Source organism: Carcharhinus amblyrhynchos, chromosome 20 (assembly GCF_965287045.1).
Source record: "Carcharhinus amblyrhynchos chromosome 20, sCarAmb.v2.hapA, whole genome shotgun sequence".
NCBI lineage: Eukaryota > Metazoa > Chordata > Chondrichthyes > Carcharhiniformes > Carcharhinidae > Carcharhinus > Carcharhinus amblyrhynchos.
Window position 1 is genome coordinate 25,299,915 of NC_137343.1, and position 25,857 is coordinate 25,325,771.

The 25,857-nt window shown below is 40.5% G+C and overlaps 1 protein-coding gene across 3 annotated transcripts in view; it reads right to left on the reverse strand.

The window, feature by feature from the left end:
* Positions 1 to 25,857, reverse strand: part of sh2b3 (SH2B adaptor protein 3) — a 208,258-nt gene that overhangs the window by 44,667 nt on the left and 137,734 nt on the right. For all 3 annotated transcript variants that reach the window (XM_080208264.1, XM_080208263.1, XM_080208265.1), the window contains 2 exons: positions 15,177 to 15,278; positions 3,604 to 3,695 (listed from right to left, as the gene is read on the reverse strand). In XM_080208264.1, the coding sequence (XP_080064390.1) occupies positions 3,604 to 3,695; positions 15,177 to 15,278 (194 nt within the window). The remainder of the gene's footprint in view (positions 1 to 3,603; positions 3,696 to 15,176; positions 15,279 to 25,857) is intronic.

Here is a 25,857-nt window from a genome sequence, read left to right on the forward strand (position 1 = left end):
CAGCTACTTAAATTGACAGGTCACAAGTAACCCAATGGTAAATTCAGAACAAGAATGCAAAAGCATCTCCCCAGTGGGTTAATACTGGGTAATGGTACTAGACTGTCATCAGGAGAAAGTTCCTGGTTTGATTTTCAGTCATCTGACTTCAGATGGGACCTACTGGATAGTGGCCATCAGGTACGAATAGAATCAGTTCAACTGTGATAAATTCCTTTCACAACTAAATAGCCTATCAGAACACACCATCTAGACTCACCAATAAAGAATGGTCACATGGGTGAGACAGCAAGGACTGTGGGTCTCCATCTAAAGTCACTGCCTTCAAGAACAGGGGAGAAAAATAAGTAAATCTATCTCAAGTTTTATTTGCAGCTACATAGAGCTACTGACCCAATTTTATGTATTGCTTTCAGGTGCGACAGCAACACAAGATTGAGCTTTTCATCAGTCAGAGGACACAGTCTCTTCTTTTCAAGTATCTTCATTATTTCTGTTAAAATATTGGCTCTGTAAGATTCCTTCTGCTGGAGATTTTGCAGAATTTTGGCAATATAAACTGTCCAATTTTTTTGTGAGAAAGGTGAAGAAATGAAATGTGCAACTCCAAACGTTTGTCACGTAACAAATGTTGTGGTTATAGCTTTTATCACTGAGTAATGCTGTGGTTTCCCGCCTCGCCGGTCTACATGATCTATTTTCAAAACCCTCACAAAGCATCATATGGGGTCTCCTTGCTAGATGGTAAACTGAGAGATGAAGTGAGTCTTGGTACCTTCAATGCAGAGGAACATGCATGACACTACTGTAGACAAATGAAAATCAAAAACTTGGCACAAAACACCATTAAGATGACAGTAGTGGACAGGAGCTATCATGTTACTCTTGTAGGTTATGCTGTCCCAAAGACAAGGCTGAGGCTGATATATCTGTTGCCAGGGTAATGAAATACAATTAACCTAGTCCTGGTCTATACTATATATAATACAGACTGAATTAATGCTGTCACTCAGTTCAAACGAGACATGTTGTATTCTCTAATTGCAAAATTTCACTGTTTAACTGATAGATGCAAGTCCCACACACAAACATATAAGATGTGGAAATGTATTAATTTTCAACTTAGGAGGTGAAAAGAGCATGAGCAAATTCAAGCTATGAAGAAAAGGTAACAATGCATAGAGAAACGCAGAAAAAAAGAGAGAATAAAGCTCATGGAGCAAATGGCACCTTTACTTGTGAAGACAGAGCCTCTCCACATGCAAGGAATGTCAAATCTTCCTGACAGTTTTAAAGTTTATTTATTAGTGTCACAAGTAGGCTTAGATTAACACTGCAATTAAGTTACTGTGAAAATCCCTGAGTCGCTACACTCCAGTGCTTGTTCGGGTACACTGAGGGAGAATTTAGCATGGTCAATGTACCGAAGCAGCATGTCTTTTGGACTGTGGGAGGAAACCAGAGCACCCGGAAAAAAACCCACACAGACATGGAGAGAATGTGCAGTGACAGTACACAGACGGTCAGTTTCATTGATGGGAAATTATTGCAAAGAAGCAAACATTGTTAACTTGCTGCATCAAGAAACATTTATTTCTAAGCACTTCTCTAATGCTGTGCATTCAAAAGCCAATAAATATAAAGGGAAAGAAAAACTTAAGACCAGGAGTTACTTCTTATGCAAATAATTCCTCTCTTTTACAAAATAATGTATTTGTTCATTTTTCCTACCCCTTTTTTAATTCCCCAACTAAAATTTTTCTATGCCACTCACCCACTTCCTACTAACAACAACAATTTGTAATTATATACAGCCTCAATCATCATTCAACGAATTTCAATGGGGCATTAAAGGACAAACTACAAACACCCAGCCACATACAAATGTATTAGACGGGTGACCAAGACCTCAGTCAAAGAGGTAGGCTTTAAGGTCCATCTTTAAAAGGATAGAGAGGCAGTGAGGGCTAGGGAGGAAACTCCAGTGTTTATGACTTAGAGGCTGAAGGCACAATTGCAAACAATGCTGTGTTGAAAATCACAAATGTACAAGAGGCCAAAATTGGAGTGGCGCAGAGATTTGGGATGGCTTTAGGGCTGCAGCATGTTATGGAGGTGGGGTGTGTGAGCCATGGATGGATTTGTACACAAGGATATGAATTTTAAAATCAAAGTTTCGCTGGACCGTACAATGTATGTCAGTAAGTAGCAGAATGATGGGTCAGCAGGACTTGATACAAAGTAGGACATAGGCAGCAGAGTTTTGGATGATTTCAAGGGTGGAAGGTGGGTGGCAAATGAAAACAGCACATGAATGGCTGAGAGTGAAAGAAGCATGGATGAGGGTTTCAGCAGCAGATGAGCTGAGGGAGAGGTGGAGTCAGGTGAAATTCGAAACTGTTGCACATCGGCCTAAGTCTTATTTCCTAGAAGTTATTTTTGAAGCTGTCAATGATCAGTGTGTCACACCACTTTGGCAATGTTACCTTGACACCATGGACATATTACAGCGCTAATCCAAATGCCTGTGCCACTCAAACATATTTATTTTTATCTTGACAAACCAAAACAATCTTGTTGACGTTTAAAACATTGGGTCTATCCACCATGTGATGTGATGACCATAAACATTCATTTAAAGAACTGAAAGTCATGTTGTAACACAGTAGTGGACGGTAACAAACATGCTACAGATATATGATTTACAAAACAGTGGCACTGCCTTACACAATTGCTAATATATTAGGACAGTCAAATGTTGCCTGTAATAAATTTAAAACAGAAACAAATTAGAATTTGATAAAGGTTTCCAAGTTTTGTAAGGAATTTCTAAAAGAAGGGCATTTTAGGACATCCCATGGACTTTGATGAGATGTTATATAAATGCAACAGGTGAGATTTTCTGGCCGTGTTCGCCCCAAAACCAGAAAATCCCGCCCGAGTTCAATGGATCTTTCCATGGTCCGCCCCTCACCCACTCCGATTCCCATGGTGGCCGGAATGGGAAAATTTGCCCCAGTATCATTATTTCCTTTTTCACGTCCTAAATACATATCTACAAGTTATACTATTTCATATTCAGAAGCCAAAGAAGTCCCAAATTTGGAATCCAGAGTAAATATTTTACAACTTGGTTACTGCTTTTATAACGCTTAGAAACAATGAAGTAACAAGATGCAGACAAAGTTAGGATCGTTGTTTTGTATGGATAAATTTCCCCTGCACAAACTTTATGGTTAGTGCCAAACGAAAATTCTTCCAATGTATATCAACTCACTGCCTTGAGCCTTCTCTATATTACAACGTCTGATTCATGCTTCTGTGTAATGTGCTAGACCAGGTAGTGAATCAGAGACCTGGCTGAAACCCAGTAAAAGGCAGAGAAGCGCTTAGGGCAGTGCGTTATTTCATATCTCACTGACGAGATGAATAAAGGTGAAATTGTAATTTATTACACAGAACTTTATGTTTTTCAGAAATCTGATTTTCAACATTAATGTACATGTAATTGTGCAGTTTTCATGATGATGCCAGGAAGTACATTGAAATATATGAAACTCCAGCATTCACATGCAAAAAAAAGAGAAAAGAATTGAGTCTTACCATGCATTCATACATTCTCTAATATCTGTTGTCCATAAATTCAATTGTTGATCATTGACAGCTTCAAAAATAACTTCTAGGAAACTGTTGACCTAGTTCAGGTGAAATAAAGGAGAAATATCAAAATTCAACAAATAACTTAAGCAAAGGGTAAAAGAGCAAATATGCAATCTTGTTTCCTCAGCTGAGATTCTACGGTCCATTTCACCTCAAAGTCACTTCCGTGTCCTTTCTGAGAATTACTGCTTTGACAAAATTACTTTTGTAGATAAACAATTTGCTTAACTTGTGAGGTTGTTTAATTTCCAAATTTTCATGACAGACTTGTTTGATTATTAAATTATTGCCCATTTTTTTTTGTTCTCACTGAGGTAACTCAGGCAGACACCAAAGTTTACACAACATACCTATAAAGCAGAAACCTCCTCACCTTCCCAAGATTATTTCTTTGGGCTCTCCAATGGCACGCACCTTTCCCCATGCCAGAGGGCAGGTAGACCACTTGCTCCAAGGCCTCAGTCAATACTATTCTGTAACAGGCTGTGGTAAACTACACAAGTAGGGTTGCCAATTGTAATTATCTGTGTTCCTGGAGGTTTCATTGCATGACTTGCCCCATGGTTCAGCCGTTAGGCAGCCAACATACCATATATTAATTAAGCTGATATTTCTTTCACACTATCAGTAACTGCAACACTATGTTCTGCACCCTCTCTTTTCCTTTCCTCCTATGTACTCTATGAATGTATGTTTGTCTGTATAGTTCACAAGAAACAATACTTTCACTGTATCCCAATACATGTGACAATAATAAATCAATTCAGTTCAACACATCCATTGTGATATAGTGCCTTCCTACTCAAATGGAAAGGAAAAAGATTCAGTACTCAATTGGATAATACTTGACTGTTAGGTCAACAGCCTCTCCCACACTCCAATTTTCAATATTTCTATTTGGTAGAAAGAATAATTTTTAAAGAAAATGACAAAAAATGTTAAATATCGCAAAGAATTTTCTCCAGAATTGCACACAGCAATATCCTAGAGCTGGCTCTTCGATTCCTGGAGACTCCAGCATAATCCAGGAGGGCTGGCAATTCTATACACTACAGCAGATCAGGATGATTACCTCCAATTAATTCTCCCTCTGGTAAATGACGTGATCTTCCTCCTGCTACCATCCCTTGATGACACAAGATAACTCAGTGCATGGGTAACCAAGAATGCAAGCATGCATCCAGTCAATGCCACCTCAGTATGTCAAAGCACTATCATACCAAATGGTCAGAAAATGGTGCATTTCAAACCAAAGTTAACCATTTGGATGTTTCTGACAAATACACATTTAGTTATTGTTTGAGAGGCTGGGTGTATTTTGTGAAGAAATATAAAATGTTACCAATGTTCGGAGAAAGCCACTAACAAACTGATAACATTTTATATGTTTTTATTGTAGCAAAGTTATGTCATTTATTCTTTTTTTTATTTCTTTACGGGGCACACTGGCAAAGCCAACATTTGCTGTCCACCCTGTCCTAATTGCCGTCAAGACGGTGACAGTGAGCCACTTTCTCAAACGATTGCATCCACTTAGTATAGATTAGCACACAGCGCTTTTAGAAAAGGAGTCACTAGATTTTGACCTAGTAACAGTCATGCTTTTATTTTTACAAAGGCAGCAATCATACATAAGGGATTGGAAAGTCATGTTGTCTGTTCATTTATTTAGACTAGGCACATAAAAACATTTATACAAAGACAGAAAGCTTGAAGATATCAGCAGCAGGTGTGTGTGTGTGTGTGTGTGTGTGTGTGTTGCTCACAGGCTAAAGTGATTCTAAGGCTGGATCATATGATACATTTCCCTTCTAGTGAAGGCATTTTACAACATCCCCCTTTCTTTTTAAAGACATTTTCCACACTTGCAACGATGCATGAATATTTACAAAACATATTCATCTTTAGTTAGCGTTACATAAATGTATCGGACTGGTGAATCTGAGTCTCCAAACCATAAGAGGATATGCTATGATGCACATTGCTATTGTATGCTCTGAGCTTGCAATGGTAACTCTGTCTGAAGATGGATTTGATTGCTCACAGTGATCTGTGGGATTATTATTCTTGAATATTGTTCCTAGTTGCAATTGCGAACTTGTCCTAAATGCAGTTGGACTCTATGGTGGTTGAGGAGCAAGAATTTATCTGTTTCTTCTCAATTATGTCTCCTCATTGCATTTTTGTTTCTAATGACGACATAGGACTTTAGTTCTGAACAAATCCTTGTCACCATGGCTGGTTGCAAATACTTCTGTGGAACTTTTGTCCCAACTGTAAACTCTGTCTGGTTTGCCCTTCAAGTGGATGATGCATTTACATGATGGATCAACTGACAAACTTGCATTCTCCTGCAAGTGTAATATTGCAGCTCCCTTGAAACTGACAATTTTGTTGAGGTTGGGTCATGAACTGAGTTAATGGGAATAATTTATAAGGTTGAACTGCCTTGTGAGGTCTGACTGATTTCATATATTGTCACTCCTGCGATATGGCATGCCAGTAGACGAGTGATTGCTGGGTCTTTAATCTCCATGACGTAGAACATGTATGACACCCAGGAGGTCTGGATGCACTCCAGTACTATGGATCCTGTACATGGAATTAATGAACCATTGTATGCAGGATTTGCAAAAGCAGGTCTCACCATGGCCTTCCATAGCTGTGGATATCTGTCCTTGAAAATTCATAAGTGGTAATATGTTGGCGCTTGGCTCTGTGTCAATCCTAGCCAATAACAAATACTTTTCAACTTTTGTAGAGCAGTTAACTTGAATCTTCACAAACACTTCAGATAATGCGGTGGCATCAAAGTTTTTCCTAAGATTGACGGAGTAAAGCATATGCACTGCTCTTCATCTCATGGTCTATAGCATCAGTTTCTACTTTGTCAATCATCTCATGTATATGTTTCTGATGGGATACCAGATGGTCATTCTCCTTGCCTGAAGTTACCTGTTGTGTGTGGACTGGTTAGATCGGTGCATGGTTCTTTGTAGCTGCATCAGTCTTTGCTCTAGTGCACGGCAGCTGGCAATGGTTCTTTCCATCAAATGCATTGCTGAATTCCTTGGTACATAAAGAATGCAACATCTTTCACATATCTTGCTAGGATTGGTGTTCTAGCAAGTGCGTCAACATTTGTGGTTGTACTTAGAACCAATAAGTTTTGCTGACCTGCAAGGATCGCTTTGTATTTAAATCCATCCTTGAGTTGTCACAGACACTACAGTGCAAAAGGGGCCCTTCAGCCCATCGAGTCTGCACTGACACATGAAATGCCCTGACCTGTCCACCTATTTCCACTTGCCAGCTTGAACACTTCAATCAGGTCACCCCCTCAGTCTTCTCTGTTCCAATGAAAACAACCCAAGACTATCCAATCTCTCTTCAGAACTTAAAAATTCCATCCCAAGCTGCATCCTGGTAATTCTCCTCTGCACCCCTTCCAGTGTCTTCACATCCTTTCTTATAGCGAGGGGGGATAGAATATAAAAGCAGGGAGGTCTTGCTGCAACTGTACAGGGCACTGGTGAGGCCGCAACTGGAGTACTGTATGCAGTTTTGGTCCCCTTATATGTGAAAGGATATATTGGCCTTGGAGGGAGTACACAGAAGGTTCACCAGGCTGATACTGGAGATGAGGGGGTTAGCTTATGAAGAGAGATTGAATAGACTGGGTCTGTACTCGTTAGAGTTTAGAAGGCTGAGGGGGGGATCTTATAGAGACTTACAAGATAATGAAGGGGCTAGATAGGGTAGAGGTAGAGAGATTCTTCCCGCTTAGAAAGGAAAGCAGAACTAGAGGGCACAACCTCAGAATAAGCGGGGGGGTGCAGTTTAGAACGGAGTTGAGGAGGAACTTCTTCACTCAAAGGGTGGTGAGTCGCTGGAATTCTCTGCCATTGAAATGGTGGAGGCTACGTTATTGAATATATTTAAGTCACGGGTGGATAGATTTCTGATAGACAAGGGAATTAAGGGTTATGGGGTGAAAGCGGGAAAGTGGAACTGATTCACTTCAGATCAGCCATGATCTTACCGAATGGCAGGGCAGGCTCGAAGGGCTAGATGGCCTACTCCTGCTCCTATTTATTATGTTCTTATGTTCCTATAATGTGGCGACCAGAACTGCACACAATACTCCAGCTGTGGCGTCAAATTTCTACACAACTCCATCATGACTTCTCTGCTTTTTTAACCTTTATCCTGATTGATAAAGGCGAGTGTGCCATACGATTTTTTTGCCACTCTATTTACCTGCCTTTCAGCCTTCTGCGATCTATGGACAAACACAGTAAGGTCCCTTTGTTCTTCAAAACTCCCCAGTGTCAGACCTTTCATAGTATACTTGCTTGTCAAATTACTCCTTCCAAAGTGCATCACCTCACACTTTTCAGGGTTAAATTCCAATTGCTACTCATCCGCCTATTTGACCATCTTCCTGTAACCCAAGACAAACTCAACCTCGCTGTTAACCACCCAGCCAACCTTTATGTTATCAGCAATCTTACTGATCCTACCCCCCAAATAATCATCTATGTCATTTATGTAAATGATGAACAAAATGGGATCCCTGTGGTATGCCACTGGTCACTGGCCTCCAGTCACTAAAGCAGCCATCTGTCACCACCCTCTGTCTCCTACTGCTAAGAAGTCTCACAACACCAGGTTAAAGTCCAATAGGTTTATTTGGTAGCAAAAGCCACTAGCTTTTGGACCTCTGACCCTTCATCAGGTGAGTGGAGAGTTCCTACCGCTAAGCCAATTATGAATCCACCTCATCAGATCACTCTGTATCCCATGTGCATTAGCTTTCTTAATAAGTCTCCCTTGTGAGGCTTTATCAAAAGCTTTGCTGAAATCCATGTAAACTACATCAACTGTACTACTCTCATCCACATACTTGGTTACATACTCAAAAAATTCAATCAAATTTGTTAGCATGATCTCCCTCTGACAAAACCATGCTGACTATCCCTGATCAAATCTTGCCGCTCCAAATGGAGATAGATTCTCTCCGTCAGAACCTTCTCCAGTAGTTTCCCAAACACAGATGTGAGACTCCCTGATCTGTAATTCCCTGGCTTGTCTCTACAAGCTTTTTTAAGTAATGGGACCACATTAGCTGTTCTCCAGTCCTCTGGCACCTCCCTGGTGGTCAGGGAGGAATTAAAAATTTGGGTCAGAGCCCCTGCAAATTCCCCCTTTGCCTCCCAAAACAGCTTGGGTCACAATTCATCTGGACCTGGAGATCTGTCCAATTTTAAGCCTGCCAATACCCATAATACCTTGTCACTCCCTATGATAATTTTCTCTAGCGCCTTACAGACTCTCCCCGAGTTCCTGATTACGTCCTCATTCACATGGGTGTGAAATATTCATTTAAGAGCTTATCAATGTCCTCCATCTTCACCCAAAGATTCCCCCCTTGGTCCCTAATGGGCCCTACTCTTTCCCTAGTATCCTCTTCCCATTAATACACTTACAGAATATCTTAGGATTTTCCCTACTTTTACCAGCCAGACGTTTCTCTTATCCCCTCTTTGTAGTCCTTCAATGCTATACATTTTGGGCTCATCTAACAGAACTTTCTGGAAAGGTTCCATCAGTGTGGATGTGATCACCAATTCAACAATTCTGTCCATTAGTTCTGCATTTGAAAATAAAAATCGCAGTATATCCGTTTCTCTGCATCTGCTGACAAAATGGTCTATGGATTCTGCTGGCTGTTGTCAAAAGATTATTAAGCTATTGGAGAAGATGCTGAGAGACAGGATTTATTCACATTTGGAAGTGAATGGACTTGTTAGTGATAGTGTGGTTTTGTGTAGAGAAGGTCATGTCTCACCAACTTGATTGAGTTTTTTGAAGAGGTGACATGAATTATTGATGAGGATAAGACAGTGAATGTTGTCTACATGAATTTTAGTAAGGTATTTGACAAGGTCCCGCATGGCAGGCTGGTACAAAAGGTAAAATCTCATGGGATACAGGATGTGCTGGCTAGATGGATGCAGAACTGGCTTGGTCGTAGAAGGTTAAGAGTGGTGGTGCTTTTCAGAATGGAGATCAGTAACCAGTGATGTTCTGCAGGGATCAGTGCTGGGACTTTTGTTGTTTGTAATGTATAAATGATCTGGAGGAAAACGTAGGTGATCTGATTAGTAAGTTTGCGGATGAGACAAAAATTGGCAGAGTTGCAGACAGTAATGAAGGCTGTCAAAGGATACAGCAGGATATATACATATAGATTGCAAACTTGGGCAGAGAAATGGCAGATGGAGTTTAATCAGACAAATGTAAGGTGATGCATTTTGGAAGATCAAATTTAGGTGCAAATTATAAAATGGCAGAACCCTTAGGAACATTAACATAAAAGAATCTGCACATGCAGGTCCACAGTTCCCTAAAAGTGGCAACAGAGATAACCAAAGTGATTAAGAAGGCAGGGGGCATGTTTGCCTTCATCAGCTGGAGCACTGAGTACAAGAGTTAGTAAATCATGTTGCAGCTATAGAAAACCATGGTTAGGCAGCATTTAGACTACTGCATGCAGTTCTGGTCACCACACTACCAGAGGGACATGGAAGCTTTGGCAAGAGTGCAAAAAAAGGGTCACCAGGATGGTCTTAAGGGCATTGGCTAAGAAGAGGGGCTGAATAAACTAGGATTGTTTTAATTGGAAAGACAGAGACCGAGTAGGGACCTAAAAGAGATCTACAAAATTATGAGAGGCATAGACAAGATGGATAGTCAAAGACATTTTCCCTGGGTGGAAATGTCAATTACAAGGGGGCATAGGTTCACGATGAGAGGGGGAAAGTTTAAATAGTTAGGGCATCATGATCAGCACAGGCTTGGAGAGCTGGAGGGCCTGTTTCTGTGCTGTAGTTTCCTTTACACTTTGTTCAATAAAAAAGTGCAGGGTTGATGCATTTTTGGACTGGAAATGATGAGTGAATGCATAAGGGGGCAACTTAGGAAAATTAGTCCGTTGGGATCAATAAGATAGAATTTTAAAAAATAGATTGTACCTGTTGGATCCCACAATAGTTTTGAATGGGATGTATTTGATGATTTTCTTTCACTTGAAAAAAAAACTAATGCAGGGCAGTTATCAAAAGAATTCAGTTATTTCTCAACATTACAGTATATTGTGATCAGTGGTAGGCACCTGCTCTTTATCTACATTAAATGCACCAGGAATTCAGTTAGGTAAAACTTTCCTCTATTTTGAGATTTAGAAAGGAATGTTAAAAGGGTCTTTCTAACAGTGTGAGCATTAAAGTATGTACAAGATGGGATTAGGCTACTGGAGTTATGAGAAAGCCAGCTTCATATAGGTGCTCATAAGGAAGTAGTGTCATCCCCAGTCCAACTTAGTCATGGTATCAGGGTGATATATCAGAAACGGCCCGATGCCTGGGAAACATACACCAGGAAACAATCAAAAGGTTCAGAAGAGTAGGTTAGCAGGTGAGGAAAATCAGTAAAAGTGAGATAAAAAGCCATAAACATGCTTTATTTATTTACTTTCAACTCTTATTTTCGAATTAAGAAGGTTTTTAAAATTGGAAATAGTGTATAGCAACTTTATGTTCAAAGCTGTATTAAACATATGGCAATGATAGTCAACTTTATCACTGTTTATTCCACTGCTTTTTTTTCATATTTCCCATTTTCTCTTTTGGGTTCACATAGTTTTCTTTCAATTACACAATCAAAGAAATGAAATGATGTAATTCAACACCACCAACGAGTTCACTCGAGTAACTTCCACGAACATTGTTTCCTCCAGTGTTTCTTAACCTTCTGAATGTGAAGAATGCCAATGGTAAAAACTTAAATTAAAAACTGATATGCGTAATTGAGCAACATTTCCAAGGTCTCCATGTAACATTTTATTCTACATTGCTGAACCAAGCCACTCAAAATCCTTTGTCAACTTGCTTCTGGGACATGAACTTGTCAACATCTGTTTTCAACAACAAGCCAAGAGGAAGGGCCTTCTTCAGGGTGGGACAAATCCCTGAAGCCAGAGTTGAAGACATCTGCAATTGAACAGCACAGCATCTACAAGTCTAACAAACAGCTGGTAAAGCTCAGATATTAAAGCTAGATAAATTCATGCATCAGTCAAGGCTGGGATCCTGAACAGTGACCTTCCATGTAGAACTTCCAGGAGAATGGCATGGTGGCACAGTGGCTAGCTCTGCTGCCTCACAGTGCCAAGAACCAGGGTTCAATTCTAGCCTCGGGTCACTATCAGTGTGGAATTTGTACACTGACCCTGCATCTGCGTGGGTTTCCTCCAGGTACTCCGGTTTCCTCCCACAGTACAAAGATGTGCGGATTAGGTTGATTGGCCATGCTAAATTGACCCTAGTGTCAGGAGATTAGCAGAGTAAATATGTGGGGTTGTGGGAATAGAGCCTAGGTGGAATTGTGGTTGGTGCAGACTCAATGGGCTGAATGGCTTCATTCTGTAGTGTAGGGATTCTATGAACCCTAATTATCTACCACTATAATTGTCCAATATATGGCTTAAAGAAAAATTGGTTCTGGTTTGATGTACTGCACAGTAAGAAGTCTCATAATATCAGGTTAAAGTCCAACAGGTTTATTTGGTAGCAAAAACCACAAGCTTTCACAGCGTTGCTCCTTCATCAGATGAATGGGAGTTCTGTTCACAAACAGGGCATATAAACTCAATTTACAAAATAATGGATGGAATGCAAGTCTTTACAGGTAATCAAGTCTTGAAGGTACAGACAATGTGAGTGGAGAGAGGGTTAAGAGATGTGTATTGTCTCCAACCAGGACAGTTAGTGAGATTTTGCAAGCCCAGGCAAGTCGTGAGGGTTACAGATAGTGTGACATGAATCCAAGATCCCGGTTAAGGCTGTCCTCACATGTGAGGAACTTGGCTATCAGTTCCTGCTCAGCGATTCTGCATTGTTTTAAGTCATGAAGGCTGCCTTGGAGATCGCTTACCCGAAAATCAGAGGCTGAATGTCCGTGACTGTTGAAGTGTTCCCCAATAGGAAGAGATTGTTGAGTGGCGTTCATTCATCCTTTGTCGTAGCATCTGCATGATCTCCCCAACGTACCATGCCTCGAGACATCCTTTCCTGCAGCGTATCAGGTAGACAATGTTGGCCGAGTTGTAAGAATATATACCGTATACGTGGTGGATGGTGTTCTCACATGAGATGATGACATCCATGTCGATGATCTGGCACATCTTGCAGAGGTTGCTGTGGTGTCTCCTTAAGGCTGGGTAGTTTGCTGTGGACAACGGTCTGTTTGAGATTGTGCGGTTGTTTGAAGGCAAGAAGTGGGGGGTGTGGGGATGGCCTTGACGAGACGTTTGTCTCCATCGATGACATGTTGAAGGCATCGGAACTCTCGATTGATGAGTTGAGGGCCATATCCTGTTCTTATGAGGGCATCTTTCAGCGTCTGCTACCAAATAAACCTGTTGGACTTTAACCTGGTGTTGTGAGACTTCTTACTGTGCTTACTCCAGCCCAATGCCGGCATCTCCATTTGATGTACTGCTGCAGGCATGTGACGTTGGAGCCAGTAAATTAACTGACATCACAACTCATACTTCAATGAAAACACCGAGTTTACAAAAAATATAATAAACGAGCCTTTCAGATTGGTGAGGTGTGGCATTGTTTCATCTTAATTGTGAAATTTTTGTGACTCAGTGAGAATAGATGAGATGAAAGTTCCATGTTAAAAGGCAGGAATAAACCGTTGCCATCAGCACAATAGCATCATTGTTTGATTGACATCATCCATGACTATTTACACTATTCCAGAATGCTGCTCATGGTGCAAGTTTTAAATTATAATTCACATGGATCATTAATGAGTTCCTTATTACAGCGATCACCTCAGCACCTGCAGTGGTGATTACGGTGGAAAAAAATTCAATGCTGTGCTACTGGTAATTCCACAAAACAAAACTGTCCTAGGGCACTTCGGCAGTACCTAAACAAGCCCCAGTGCTTTACTTTTTTAGTAAATCTACTCAACACCCAACTTTCCCTCCTAGCCTCCATGTTAGCCAATACTGCAAACGATTTCAGGTGTTAACTCTTTTCCACTATAAATCAGCTGTCATAATCCCTCTGCTCAAAAAACCATCCCTGGCCCCACTATGCCTGCAAGCCATCTCCCCTCTCCCTTTCTATTCTACAGTCACCTCTCAAGTAAAAAAGCACAGCATTAGTTTTCACACATAAACCGACAACACCCAACTCTACCTCTGCACTGCCTCTTGCGATTTTTTTGCTATTCATTCATGGGGCTTGGATATCGCTTGTTGGGTCGCATTTATTGCTCTTCAGTCCAAGGGCTGTTAAGTGTCAACCATATTGCTGTGGCTCTGGAGTCACATGTAGGCCAGACCTGATAAAGACAGCAGATTTCCTTCCCTAAAGAACATTAGTGAACAGATGAGTTTTTCCGACAATTGACAATGGTTTCATGTTCATCAGTAGATTCTTATTTCCAGATATTTTTCATTGAATTCAAATTCCACACCACCTACTGTGGTAGGATTTGAACCCGGGTCCCCAGAACGTTAGCTGAGTTTCTGGATTAATACTCTAGCGATAGTACCTTCTGAAAGAGTGGACCATTGTTTTCAGTCCCCAATACAAACTCTATTCCCTAGCGAACAACTCCATCACTCATCCTAGGAAATTATCTTGGATTAAGATAGTCTGTAAACTGGGTCTCACATTTGCCTCCAACTTCATTTTTGTGCCATCACTAATATTGCCAATATTCACCGCAGTATCACCTGGCTTCACTCCTGCCGCAGTTCATCTGCTGCTGACACCCTGTCGTCTTTTTTCTCCAGACTTGATATTCCAACAAAATCCTTGCTGGCCTCCCACATTCCACCCTCCATAATCTCAAGATCATCCAAAACGCTGCTGTCTGTGTCTTCATTCATATCAAGTCCTGTTCCTTTTTCACCTTTGTGCTTTCTGACTACACTGGCTCCTGATCAAGCAATGCCTCGATTTTAAAATTCTCATCTCTGTATGACTGTGCGTGACTTCTATTTTCAAATCCCTACATGGCCTTGTATCTACTCCTCCCCTCCCAATCTCTGTAATCCCCTCCAGCCCCACAACCCTCAAAGATATCTATGCTCTTGCAATTCTGGCCTCTTGAGCATCCCCAGTTTTAACCCCTCCATCACTGGTGGCCATGTCTTCAGTTCCCCAGACTCCAAACTCTGAAATACCCAACCTAAATCTCCCCATTTCTCTGATTTGCTTTCTTCCTTTAAGATATTCCTTAAAACAGATCGCTTTGTCCAAGCTTTTGGTCATCTGGTCCAATATTTCCTTGCATGAGTGTGTCATATTTTGTTTCATAATCCTCCTCTGATGTGCCTTGGGTCATTTTGTTAAATTACAGGGGGCTTTATTAATGTAAGTTGTTGCTGTCGAGGTAGTAGAAGATATCAATTGCTACTTACTTACCTTCAGTACAAATGTGTTTGTGTTGTCTGGCATCTCGAGCTGAGTGCATGTTCTTATCTCTGTAATTGCTGAACAAAGAGTGCTGTGCTTCGGTTTGGAGCACTGAAAAAAAATCACAAACAAAAAAAATGAGGACGTATCCATTGCAACATTCATTTTTCTGATTGTAATCCAGCCCCTGTATTTCACCGAGTGTCTCAGTGTGTCACAAAGCCTACACTGAACATTTTAATGAAATCTGCCTTCTTTCTCTGCACCAATTCTCTCAATATAATTACAATATCATTGGAGCCATAGTGTGCGGATAAACAGTTGTAGGCAAGGTTTATAGGAGATTTTTTACACAGAGAGTAGTGGGTGCCAGGAACTCGTTGCCAGGGGAGATAGTGGAAGCGGATACAGCAATGACTTTTGAGAGGCATCTTGACAAGTACATGAATAGGATGGGAATAGATGGATACGGTGCCCGGAAGGGTAGGGGGGTTTTAGTTAAGTCAGGCAGCATGGTTGGTGCAGGCTTGGAGGGCTGAAGGGCCTGTTCCTGTGCTGTAATTTTCTTTGTTCTTTCTTTGTTTTAATAATCTGGGGTTCCATACAGACTTCAAATCAAGTTTTTAATTCACTTGTGAAAACAATTTGTCTAATTATCTGGGAAACAAAAGCCAGAGTGTGCAGGTGACCGGAAACTGCTCTCTGCTCACGAATGGGAAACTCATCACCAAATATTTTGGCTGCACGGCTTCGGGAAACCCAAAATATATGAATACCTTGAAACTAGAACCTGCTACAAAATTTACTGACGAATGCTGCACTGAAGTCCAGATTTTCCAATGGCAGGTACTGTTCCTACTCATCCATTACTGGCTCCCAAGCCAGGAAGTCAGGTTTGTTAATAATATCCTACTATTGGGACATAATGTTGGTCAGAACTACTTGCTGCCTGGATCAACGGTGTCACTTCATGACCACATTGCCATAAAACTCCCATTTATGTTGCAAAATGATACCACATTACCAGAAACAGCAAATTGGCACTTCAGTTAACTGAAAGTAGTGATTTGCTGATGCATATTTTGGGATGATAGGGAAGCAGGTCTGGACAGGCAGACTAAGTGTTCTGTCTGCCCACAGCTGGAAAACAAAAGTGCGAGCCTTTGCTTCCAGAGGTAGTGTTAATATTGCTGCCACAGCAGTTCAGCCATGGAAATACAGAAAACAAAAAAGCTCCTTCTAAAGCCATCAGCACTGCTCCATGTGTCGGACAGTGATGCTGCTAAAGAAGAGGTCGTTGCAGGCAGGGTCAAGCCAAACACATCAATAAACACATTTTCACCATGGAAACAATTTGGGTTCTTCAATAGCTCATGAATAATCCAAATGGTCAATGGGGTAACAGGTGTGCTGGAAATAGCTTCTTTCTTTCCATCTTTTTAATCCATTTGCATCATGAACCTTTCTTCCACCTTTCCCAATTTACAAAATCTACTTGTTGTACACGCTGGGAAAATGTGTATTTGGTGCCCTGCAATTAGCAATCTGTGCCACAACTATAGATTTTTGACCATGCAGGGAACAACAGGAACTTCAGGAAATGACATTTTCCAAGATCTACATTTCTTAACCTTTAAGATTTATGTTAGTTGCTGCAACCTAACCATAGCACTGGGACAGAATTTGCTCTCAAGAATTGGTAACATAAGAGTGTCATTTCAATTCATTTTGTCAAACGTCCTTGAGATCTCATGATAATATGGCTCTTCAAACTTCTGAGGGAGATTTCTGTCTATCAGGAGCTGACTACATTTAATATCAGGCACTTCTTATTTTAACACAATTTGCCATTATAGGAATTACAGCATGCATAAGTAGGCAAATGCATTGCAAGTGTCTGTAAGCTAAACCACTAAGTTATTCTAAGTAACTTCTTATAAAGATTAACAACTATTTTTTAAAAAAAACCCTGTGTGGTCCATTTGCAGATATCTTGGGGAACAAAACAAAAGGAAAAATTCCAACACTCTTACTGTTAATGGTTTGCATCTGGGCCACTTTTATTCACTACATAACTCCCCCGCCCCACACAAGTGTACAAACACATACATACCCCATCACATCATCAAAATCCCAAATGTTAGAGAATGGGGCAAGCTAGTAACTGGCTGGGAAATATTCCATGTGATGAGGTTCACGATCTAAACTCAAGGAAGTCTGTTTCTTTCAGGAATCATTTCAGAAATGCTTATATCATTGTCGGTATACTTGTTAGCAGAGATTAGGTTCAAATTATTTACAAAATCAAACAATTGGTCACCTAATTACAGGAAGGACATTAGTAAGGTTGAAAGAGTACAGAGAGGGTTTACAAGGATATTGCCGGGACTTGAGAAACTGAGTTACAGAGGAAGGTTGAATGGGTTAGGACGTTATTCCCTGTAGCATTGAAGAATGAGGGGAGATTTGATAGAGGTGTATAAAATTATGATGGGTATAGATAGAGTGAATGCAAGCAGGCTTTTTTCACTGAGGCTAAGGGAGAAAAAAACTAGAGGGTATGGGTTAAAGGTGAAGGGGGAAAAGTTTAAAGGGAATATTAGGGGAGGGGGTTCTTCAAACAGAGAGTGGTGGGAGTGTGGAATAAGCTGCCAGATGAAGTCGTAAATGCTCACTTTTAACATTTAAGAAAAACTTGGACAGAAACATGGATGAGAAGGGTGTGGAGGGATATGGTCCGGGTGCAGGTCAGTGGGACTAGGCAGAAAAATGTTCGGTACAGCCAAGAAGGGCCATAGGGCCTCTTTCTGTGTAGTGTTCTATGGTTCTAATTGCTTGAGAAAGAACAGATAAACTTAAAAAGAAACAGACTCTGGTTAATGCAGGCTTTTTGAATCCTTGGGATATCCCAAAAATCACTTTACAGCCAATAAAAGACAAAACAGCTTCTTAGATTGATATTATTCCATCCACCACCACACACTGCGGCTGCAACTTGTACCGTTACAAGATGCAGTGAAGCATGTTGCCAAGACTACTACTTCTGGGTGGGATTGTGGTTGATACAAATTCAATGGACCAAATGGCCTACTTCTGTACTGTACGGGTTCTATGAATAGAATCCTCTGAACCAGTGATATTTATCATCTTGAATGACAAGGACAGCAACATTTAAGGAGCTCCACATCATCCAGGCCAAAGGAGCCCGTGATCAGTACACCATCCATCAACTTAAATATTCACTCCCTCCATGGAACCAGCGCACATCTACAAGATGCAATGAAGCAACTGACCAATGCTTCTGTGATAGCACTTCATGAGCCCATTACCTCTGCTACCTGGAAGAACAAGGGCAGCAGATGCTTGGGAACACTACCACCTGCAAGTTCCCCTCTAAGTCATACCATTTATATTTAGAAATACATCTTTGTTCCTTCATCATCTCTGGGCCAAATTTCTGGAACTCTTTTCCCAACACCACAGTACTTCACCATCATCTTTTCCAGGGTAAATATGATGGGTAATAAATTCTGGCCATGTTGATGACACCCACATCCCATGAATGAATTAATTCAATAAAGTACTATAAGTGACGTCACTGCTGTTTTGTAGGCAGACACAGTAACCAATTTATGCAGCAAAGCTGTACAAACAGCAAGAGATGAATAATCATTTAAATTATTGCTGTGAATATCTCGTTTGTGTTAATATTTTTGGGGTATTTAGTTCTGGCAATATTACAGCTAAGACAATTAAAATGCTGGGCTTCAGAGGTTGCCAGAAAACTTTAAGAAGTGACAGTTCAAAAGGTGACACATCTTTGTTTAATGAAGCCAGAGTAGAAGAGGTTGGACTATCAAACAGCAGGAGTCTTACATTGCTAGAGAATGGGGGACATAATGCCTGTAATCCTTGAAAAAAACAGCATTCCAGAGAGACGTTTTTGTTTTGGGAATAAGAGTTAAATTGGTTTAAAAGTATTCAGTGAACCCTGACAGGTTGTAAAACCCATTTACTTAATCTGATCAAAGAAGAAATTGTAAATCAGAGATAATTGATCTCAAACAGAAAATGCTGCAAAACTTCAGCAGGTCTGACAGCATCGGTGGAGAGAGAGTAAAGCCAACATTTCAAGTCTAGATGACACTTCGTCAAAACTCCAGCATCCACAGTATTTTATGTTTATGATAATTGATCTAAAGGTCAGTTTGAGGACAACCCAAAACAGGCTATATTATCATGGAAATGGGAGGAGCCTTAGTTGGGGGAGAACTGGTATTGTATGGTTTCGATTTATCTGGGTGGTTGCTGAGAGTTAGTTGCAGTCTGGACCTTGTATGGTTTAACGTAGATTGTCAAATTAAATAACAGTTAGATAGATTTGCACAGAAAGCAGATAAAATCCTAACTTCATCATTCGCCATATGGCACGTGGGTGGGGCTTAATCTCAGTTTGAATTTTGTGAGGGAACAAAAGCTGAAAGATTGCCCAACTTAAAACTCGTGGAAACTAGTAGAGTTTTGTGCCAAAGGAAGTAATGAGTAGATTAGCTTGGAAGTATTAAAAAAGTAACCAGAATGGGGGCATCCACAGTCAAGAGATGGTAAATGAAAGTTTTACCAGCTCTCCCCTTAACTAAGGCTCCATCATCTCCATGATAATATAGCCTGTTCTGGGCTGTCCTCAAACTGACCTTTAGATCAATTATAATTAACACAAAATACTGCGGATGCTGGAGCTCTGACGAAGTGTCATCTAGATTTGAACTATTGGCTCTACTCTCTTTCCACAGATGTTGTCAGACCTGCTGAAATTTTCCAGCATTTTTTTGTTTGAGATCAATTATCTGTGATTTAGCTGCTTTAACTTGGTGTTGTGAGACTTCTTGTTGACTTAGCTGGAACTGAGGAGAAATGTCCAGAGGACATGGGGTGCTTATGGATGGCCCCTTTGGAGGTTTACAACTTTAAGATGAATGTGTTTTATATGAGAATTACCGGGGGAAATAAGGAATTAACCACAACATACATAGTTCTAAGTCATATTAAGTTAAGTCATACTAAGTCATATTAAGTGCTTGTTTTGTTTAATTTAATATACAATAAAGTTAGTGTTTTTAAAAAATGAAATCTTGTGGCACAGTTCTATCGTTGAAAATGATGTGTTTGGATTTTTCTTTAAATGCTAACAGTCCTGAAGCAAATCATAACACTAACTTTGACAGTACTGATTGAGGGGTAAATGTCAGCCAGGGCATTGGGAGAACGCTCTGCTCTTTGAATTGTGCCATACGATCTTTTACATACGTTTGGGAAGGCCAAGTGTGTTTTGTCAATCTGAAATTTGGCATTTCCCAACAATATAGCAGTCCCTCGAACGTGCACTAAAGTAAGGCCTGGAAAGGAGCAAGAATTCTCAGAGAAGACCAGGCCGCCACTGAGCAAGGCTGACAGGGAACTATCAGTACGTAAAACCATGCGGCAGCTTTAATCTTGGAAATAAAACCAGGAAGCTTGTTCCAAAGAGACTTCAGTCAAAGAAGTACTTTCGAAGTGTAGTCAGTTTTAATAAAGGTGAACATAACAGTTCATCTGCAGACAGAAAGGTCCCACAAAGAAAAGTGATGCAATTGACCAGATAATCTGTTTCTGGTAGTTCAGGGATAAATATTGGCCAGGGTACCTAGAGAATTTGCTGCTCTCTTTAAACAGTTTCATGAGATCTTTACATCTATCTGAGTGGGCAGGTGAGGCCTTGATTTAATTTCATCTGAAATAAAGTATCTCCAGTAGTGCAATATTCCCTCAATTTGTGAAACACCCAGTAGAACATTAAGTATTAGGCTAGATAATCTGCAAAAGTCTTTTGAGTGAGGCTCGAATCCATGATTTGGTGCCCAAAGCGCTACAACTGAGCCAAGGTTGACATTGCATTTGAATTGTTCTGCCCTTATTGATGCGTTTTGCTGTTCTGTCACTAGATGAAATAACATTGGAACTAAAACTGCCTCACTGGACAGTATCTACCTTCTTGTACTCTCAAAGAATGGCACTGCATTCTTGGAGACTGCTCTTGACAGGAGGAAGGAATGCGGAGGAAAAAAATACTGGGAAAATACCAAGACTCAAATTCCAATGAAAACCAACTACAATAATGCAGAGTGATATAGCTTGAATATATTTATGATATATTATTATACAAGTTTAAATACAAGGTGGGTGAAACTGGAGTGATGCAGAAGACTGCAACCTAATTGAAAGCATCATTACTTTGAGGACAGAGAGAGACTTGGATGGGTTAGAATCCATGGCTACTGGAAATGCTATTTTGGAGCCTTTGTTATTAATAATTTCCATCCTTACTGCTTGTGTTATTTGTTAATATTTATAATAGGGCAGCATGGTAGTACAATGGTTAGCACTGCTGCCTTACAGTACCAGGGAGCCAGGTTCAATTCCAGTCTTGGGTGACTGTCTGGGTGGAATTTGCACATTCTCCCTGTGTCTGTGTGGGTTTTCTCTGGATGCTCCAGTTTGGGGGATTAATGGGGTAAATGCAAGCGGGTAAGGGGATAGGACAGGGCTGGGCCTAGTTAAGGTGCTCCGTCAGAGAGTTGGCCCAGACTTGATGGGTCGAATGACCTCCTTCTGCACTGTAGGGATTCTATGATTCTTATATTATATTGCACTGTTTAATAACTGTTAAATTATCCTGACCTCCATACTATAGGACAATTATTAATCTAAAGGATATATCAGTTTTGTCAGGAAAAGTCCTGGAATTACGATCTCTCTCTTGGCAGAATTTAATGCCCACCCCTGAGATGAATTTGGAAGCATTTAACTTGGCAGGCTACCCCCAGAGGGGATGACATTGGGCTATTGTGGCTCTTCAGCCAATGGGTGAATCCTTATCTCTTGCATTAAGTAGTACCCTTTCTCTGCAGGATCCTCTTCCAGAGTTCCCACAACCAGATGGAGCCTGGCATCAACTAATACATAACATAGTTGGTGCATTCTACTGCTCATTTAATAATTCCATCCTGTCCTTGACTGAATCCTGCTGCTGAGGAATGTCCTTTGCCCTGACAAAGCATAAAGTCTCGCATATGTACCATTAGGAAACGTCCCCATCACATGTTACAAAAGGCACTGTTACCTGTGACGTACTAATACCTAAGAGAGGGAGCAGGTTTTGCACAATTCCAAAAGAAGCTGTCCTGCTGCCTCTTATCTCCTTATTTTAAGTCATTGTAATGCTGGCTGGGCAGCAATACCATAAAATTTTAAAACAGAACACTGTGAAGAAGCTTCGATCATGGAGTGCCTGGCTAGAATTGCTAGTTCTTCGCAACAACCTGTATTAAAAAAGCACCTTCAAGGTTGCACAACATCTCAAGGTGGCCCACAGGAGAGATAGCTAATAGAAATTCGCATGAAAAGCTTGGGGGGGATGGGTTTGTTGGCGGCAGTGCTGATGGGAAGAAGCAGTTAAAAGGTTTAGGGAGGGAATTCCAGAACTCATGGCCTAGGCAGCTGAAGGCATGGCCACCAATAACGAACAACTAGTAGAATTATCCTTGGAATTAATATAAAAATCTTTGCTGAGTTTATAAGAAAAAATTACATGAATTATTTCAATATGAAATATGATGGTGACTGTTGCAAAATCAAAATACTTTCCCCTTTTAGCTCAGTGACTCTATAGAGAAATCCCAAGGTGGCTATGGCAAAGATTATGTAAAACATGCTTCCTTCTGTCTGAATATTGTATCTCAACATTGATCTTGGAAAAGGTCTCACTCATTAGTGACATCATCATTCCCTAAAACATCGCTGATTACTCCAATTTGTTACTGTGGCCTGGATCTGATCTTCTACCATGGAGATCTGGACTGAGAATTTGAACCAACGTTCCATTCCATCAACGTAAAACAGACTTCTCTTCATACACTGGCATTCAGTCACCTGATAGTTATTAATTGAATATCATAATTATATTATGTACTCCTCATAGAGTTTCAATATTGGGGCACGGTGGCACAGTGGTTAGCTACTGCTGCCTCACAATGCCAGGGGCCCGAGCTTAAGTCACTGTCTGGGTGGAGTCTGCAGGTTCTCCCAGTATTTGCGTGGGTTTCCTCCGGGTGCTCCAGTTTCCTCTCACAGTCCAAAAGACGCGCTAGTTAGATGCATTGGCCATGCTAAATTCTCCCTCAGAGTACCTGAACAGGCGCCAGAGTGTGGCGACAAGGAAATTTTCATAGTAACTTCATTGCAGTGTTAATGTTAGCCTTACTTGTGACATTAATAAATAAACTTTAGAACTTTTAAATATTTCAGCAAAGCCCCTACCAATGCTATTTATTTAAATTCAAACATACTGGATAATTGCATTTTTTTTAAAATCTGAATTTCAACTGTAAAAACCTTGGACAAAAAACTGATGTTACTACAATGCTACAATAGAATTTCAAAATATTCCTGGCATCGGGTTTTACGTTGAGGCATTGTTATAAACTCATTTGAAAATACTCAAGGACTCAGACCCATTACATTATGGTGATTCAATAAGTCAAATTCCACTCTTATTGTGTGACTTTGGGATTTATACTGGTGTTTTGGCAACCGCCTGATACAACTCTTTCTGTTTATAGTTAAACTCACTGGTAGATGGTGACGGTTTCTGTTTTTACTACAGGATTAAAGGATTTTGATAAGTGTTTTGGAGATCACATTTAATTATTCTGTATACACGTGTCAACCTGAGTCAGTTGAGAGCAGTCGGAATCAAAAGGTTGTAGGTTGGAGCCTGAGTCCAGGAATTGAGAATGTAACTTAAGCTAACGCTTCTGCACAAAAGTGAGTGAGTGCTGGATGTCGGCTCTGTAGAAAATACCTTGACTCAAGGAGTCCATCATAGTCAACAAAAAAAAAAGCCTCTTTATTCCAAGTCAGCATTTTTCCCTTAACCAACACTGCTGGAAATAAATTAGTTAGTCATTTAGCTTATGGCAGTTTGTGCAACCTTGCTGCACGCAAAAGGGCCAATGTACTTGATAATAGTTATACGCAGTATGTGCAGAGCTTGTGACCTGAAAAATGTAATTTAAATGCATGTTTCTTTTTGTTTTAACATTTTTCTGAAAAGCAAGGATCAGTGAATTTCATGGAACCTAAACTAGTCCTTAAATTAAGAATGCCTGTAAATGACCGCCAATTGTTAAACTAAGAATATTCCCTTAAGACATTCCTCTTAACTTTTTCTCTTAAGTACTAACCCCTCAATTCCAACAAAATAGTGCTATTGTTCCATCCAGCCACTGTACACCAACATATCTGAATATAGCAGATTAAAGCCTGCGTAGTGGGAGTGGGAAAGATATGGGGCAGAATTTAATGGCCAGCCACAGCATTGCCACAATATGTCAACAAATGTATCATAACAATCTATTTTAAGCATTTTCAATTTATCTACACATTAAGTTGGATGTGTACAGATCCCTACTTATGACTTCATATAAGCCATAAGAGCAGCACAATGGTTAGCACTGCTGCCTCACAGCACCAGGGGCCCAGGTTCAAATCTGGCCTTGGGTGGCTGCCTGTATGGAGTTTGCGCATTCTCCCCGCATGGGCTTCCTCTGAGTGTTCCAGTTTCCTCCCACACCCAAAGATATCCGGTGAATAGGTGAATTGGGTCATACTAAACGGCTCGAGTGCCCAAGGTGTGTAGGTTATGGTGATTAATGAGGTAAATACATGGGATTATGGGGTAGGGCCTGGGTAAAATGCTCCATCATAGAGTCACTGCAGTCTTTATAGGCTGAATGGCTTCCTTCTGCACTGTAGGAATTCTATCGTATCTTATTCCACGTTCACGGTTACAGCCAAGTCTGCAACAAGAGTGTGTTCAAATTGTTCTGTAGCTCATTTCAATTCCTTCGTAGGAACAGTTATTAAATTCATTTGCAGCACAGACTTTAGCAAGGTCAGAGTGAAATTTTGGCTGGAGCACAGAAGCTGAAGACCAAGCAGATTGTTTTCTCCGAATAATGAAAAGAAGTCAAGGTATGATTAGTTTTTGCATTTTCCTTTTTGAGAAACTAACATTTTATCAGTACTGAAGTACAGCATTGTTCACATGTAAAAATTTGGATTAAAGATGCCAAGGGAATATTCCTTCGGACACAGCCCTTCCCTTTAACTACCAGAAACATACCAGCCTTTGGCTCAGCTGCAACAGAGATTGCGGGGACAGGGATGGTGTATAACAGCATTTCAAAGGAGCACACACCATTCCTAGCTTGCTCTCTGAAGTTCTGGTGCCTATGTCTAGCCAGTAGATCAAACCTGCTGGTGGTCTTTTCTTTTTGAAAGTTAAATCTGCCACAAATAGATTATTTGTTGCCATGGGGAGAGCAGTTTTATAAACACAGGCACAAATAATTAATTCACAAATTACAATTAGAATATGATTTGCTATGCAATGATGTAAAATGCAATCTGTGTGTTCATTGTGGATTCCAGAATACAAAAAAGGGCATAAAATCACTGTAAAAAGTGTCAAAATGTTCCAGGAAGGGGGATGGCCCCAAAACACCTCTGGAAAATAATTCTGTGTAACCTCACTGGCCCTGAAAGAGTATTTTGCGAAATGTCAAATGGCTTCATTTTGAAAAGAAATCTC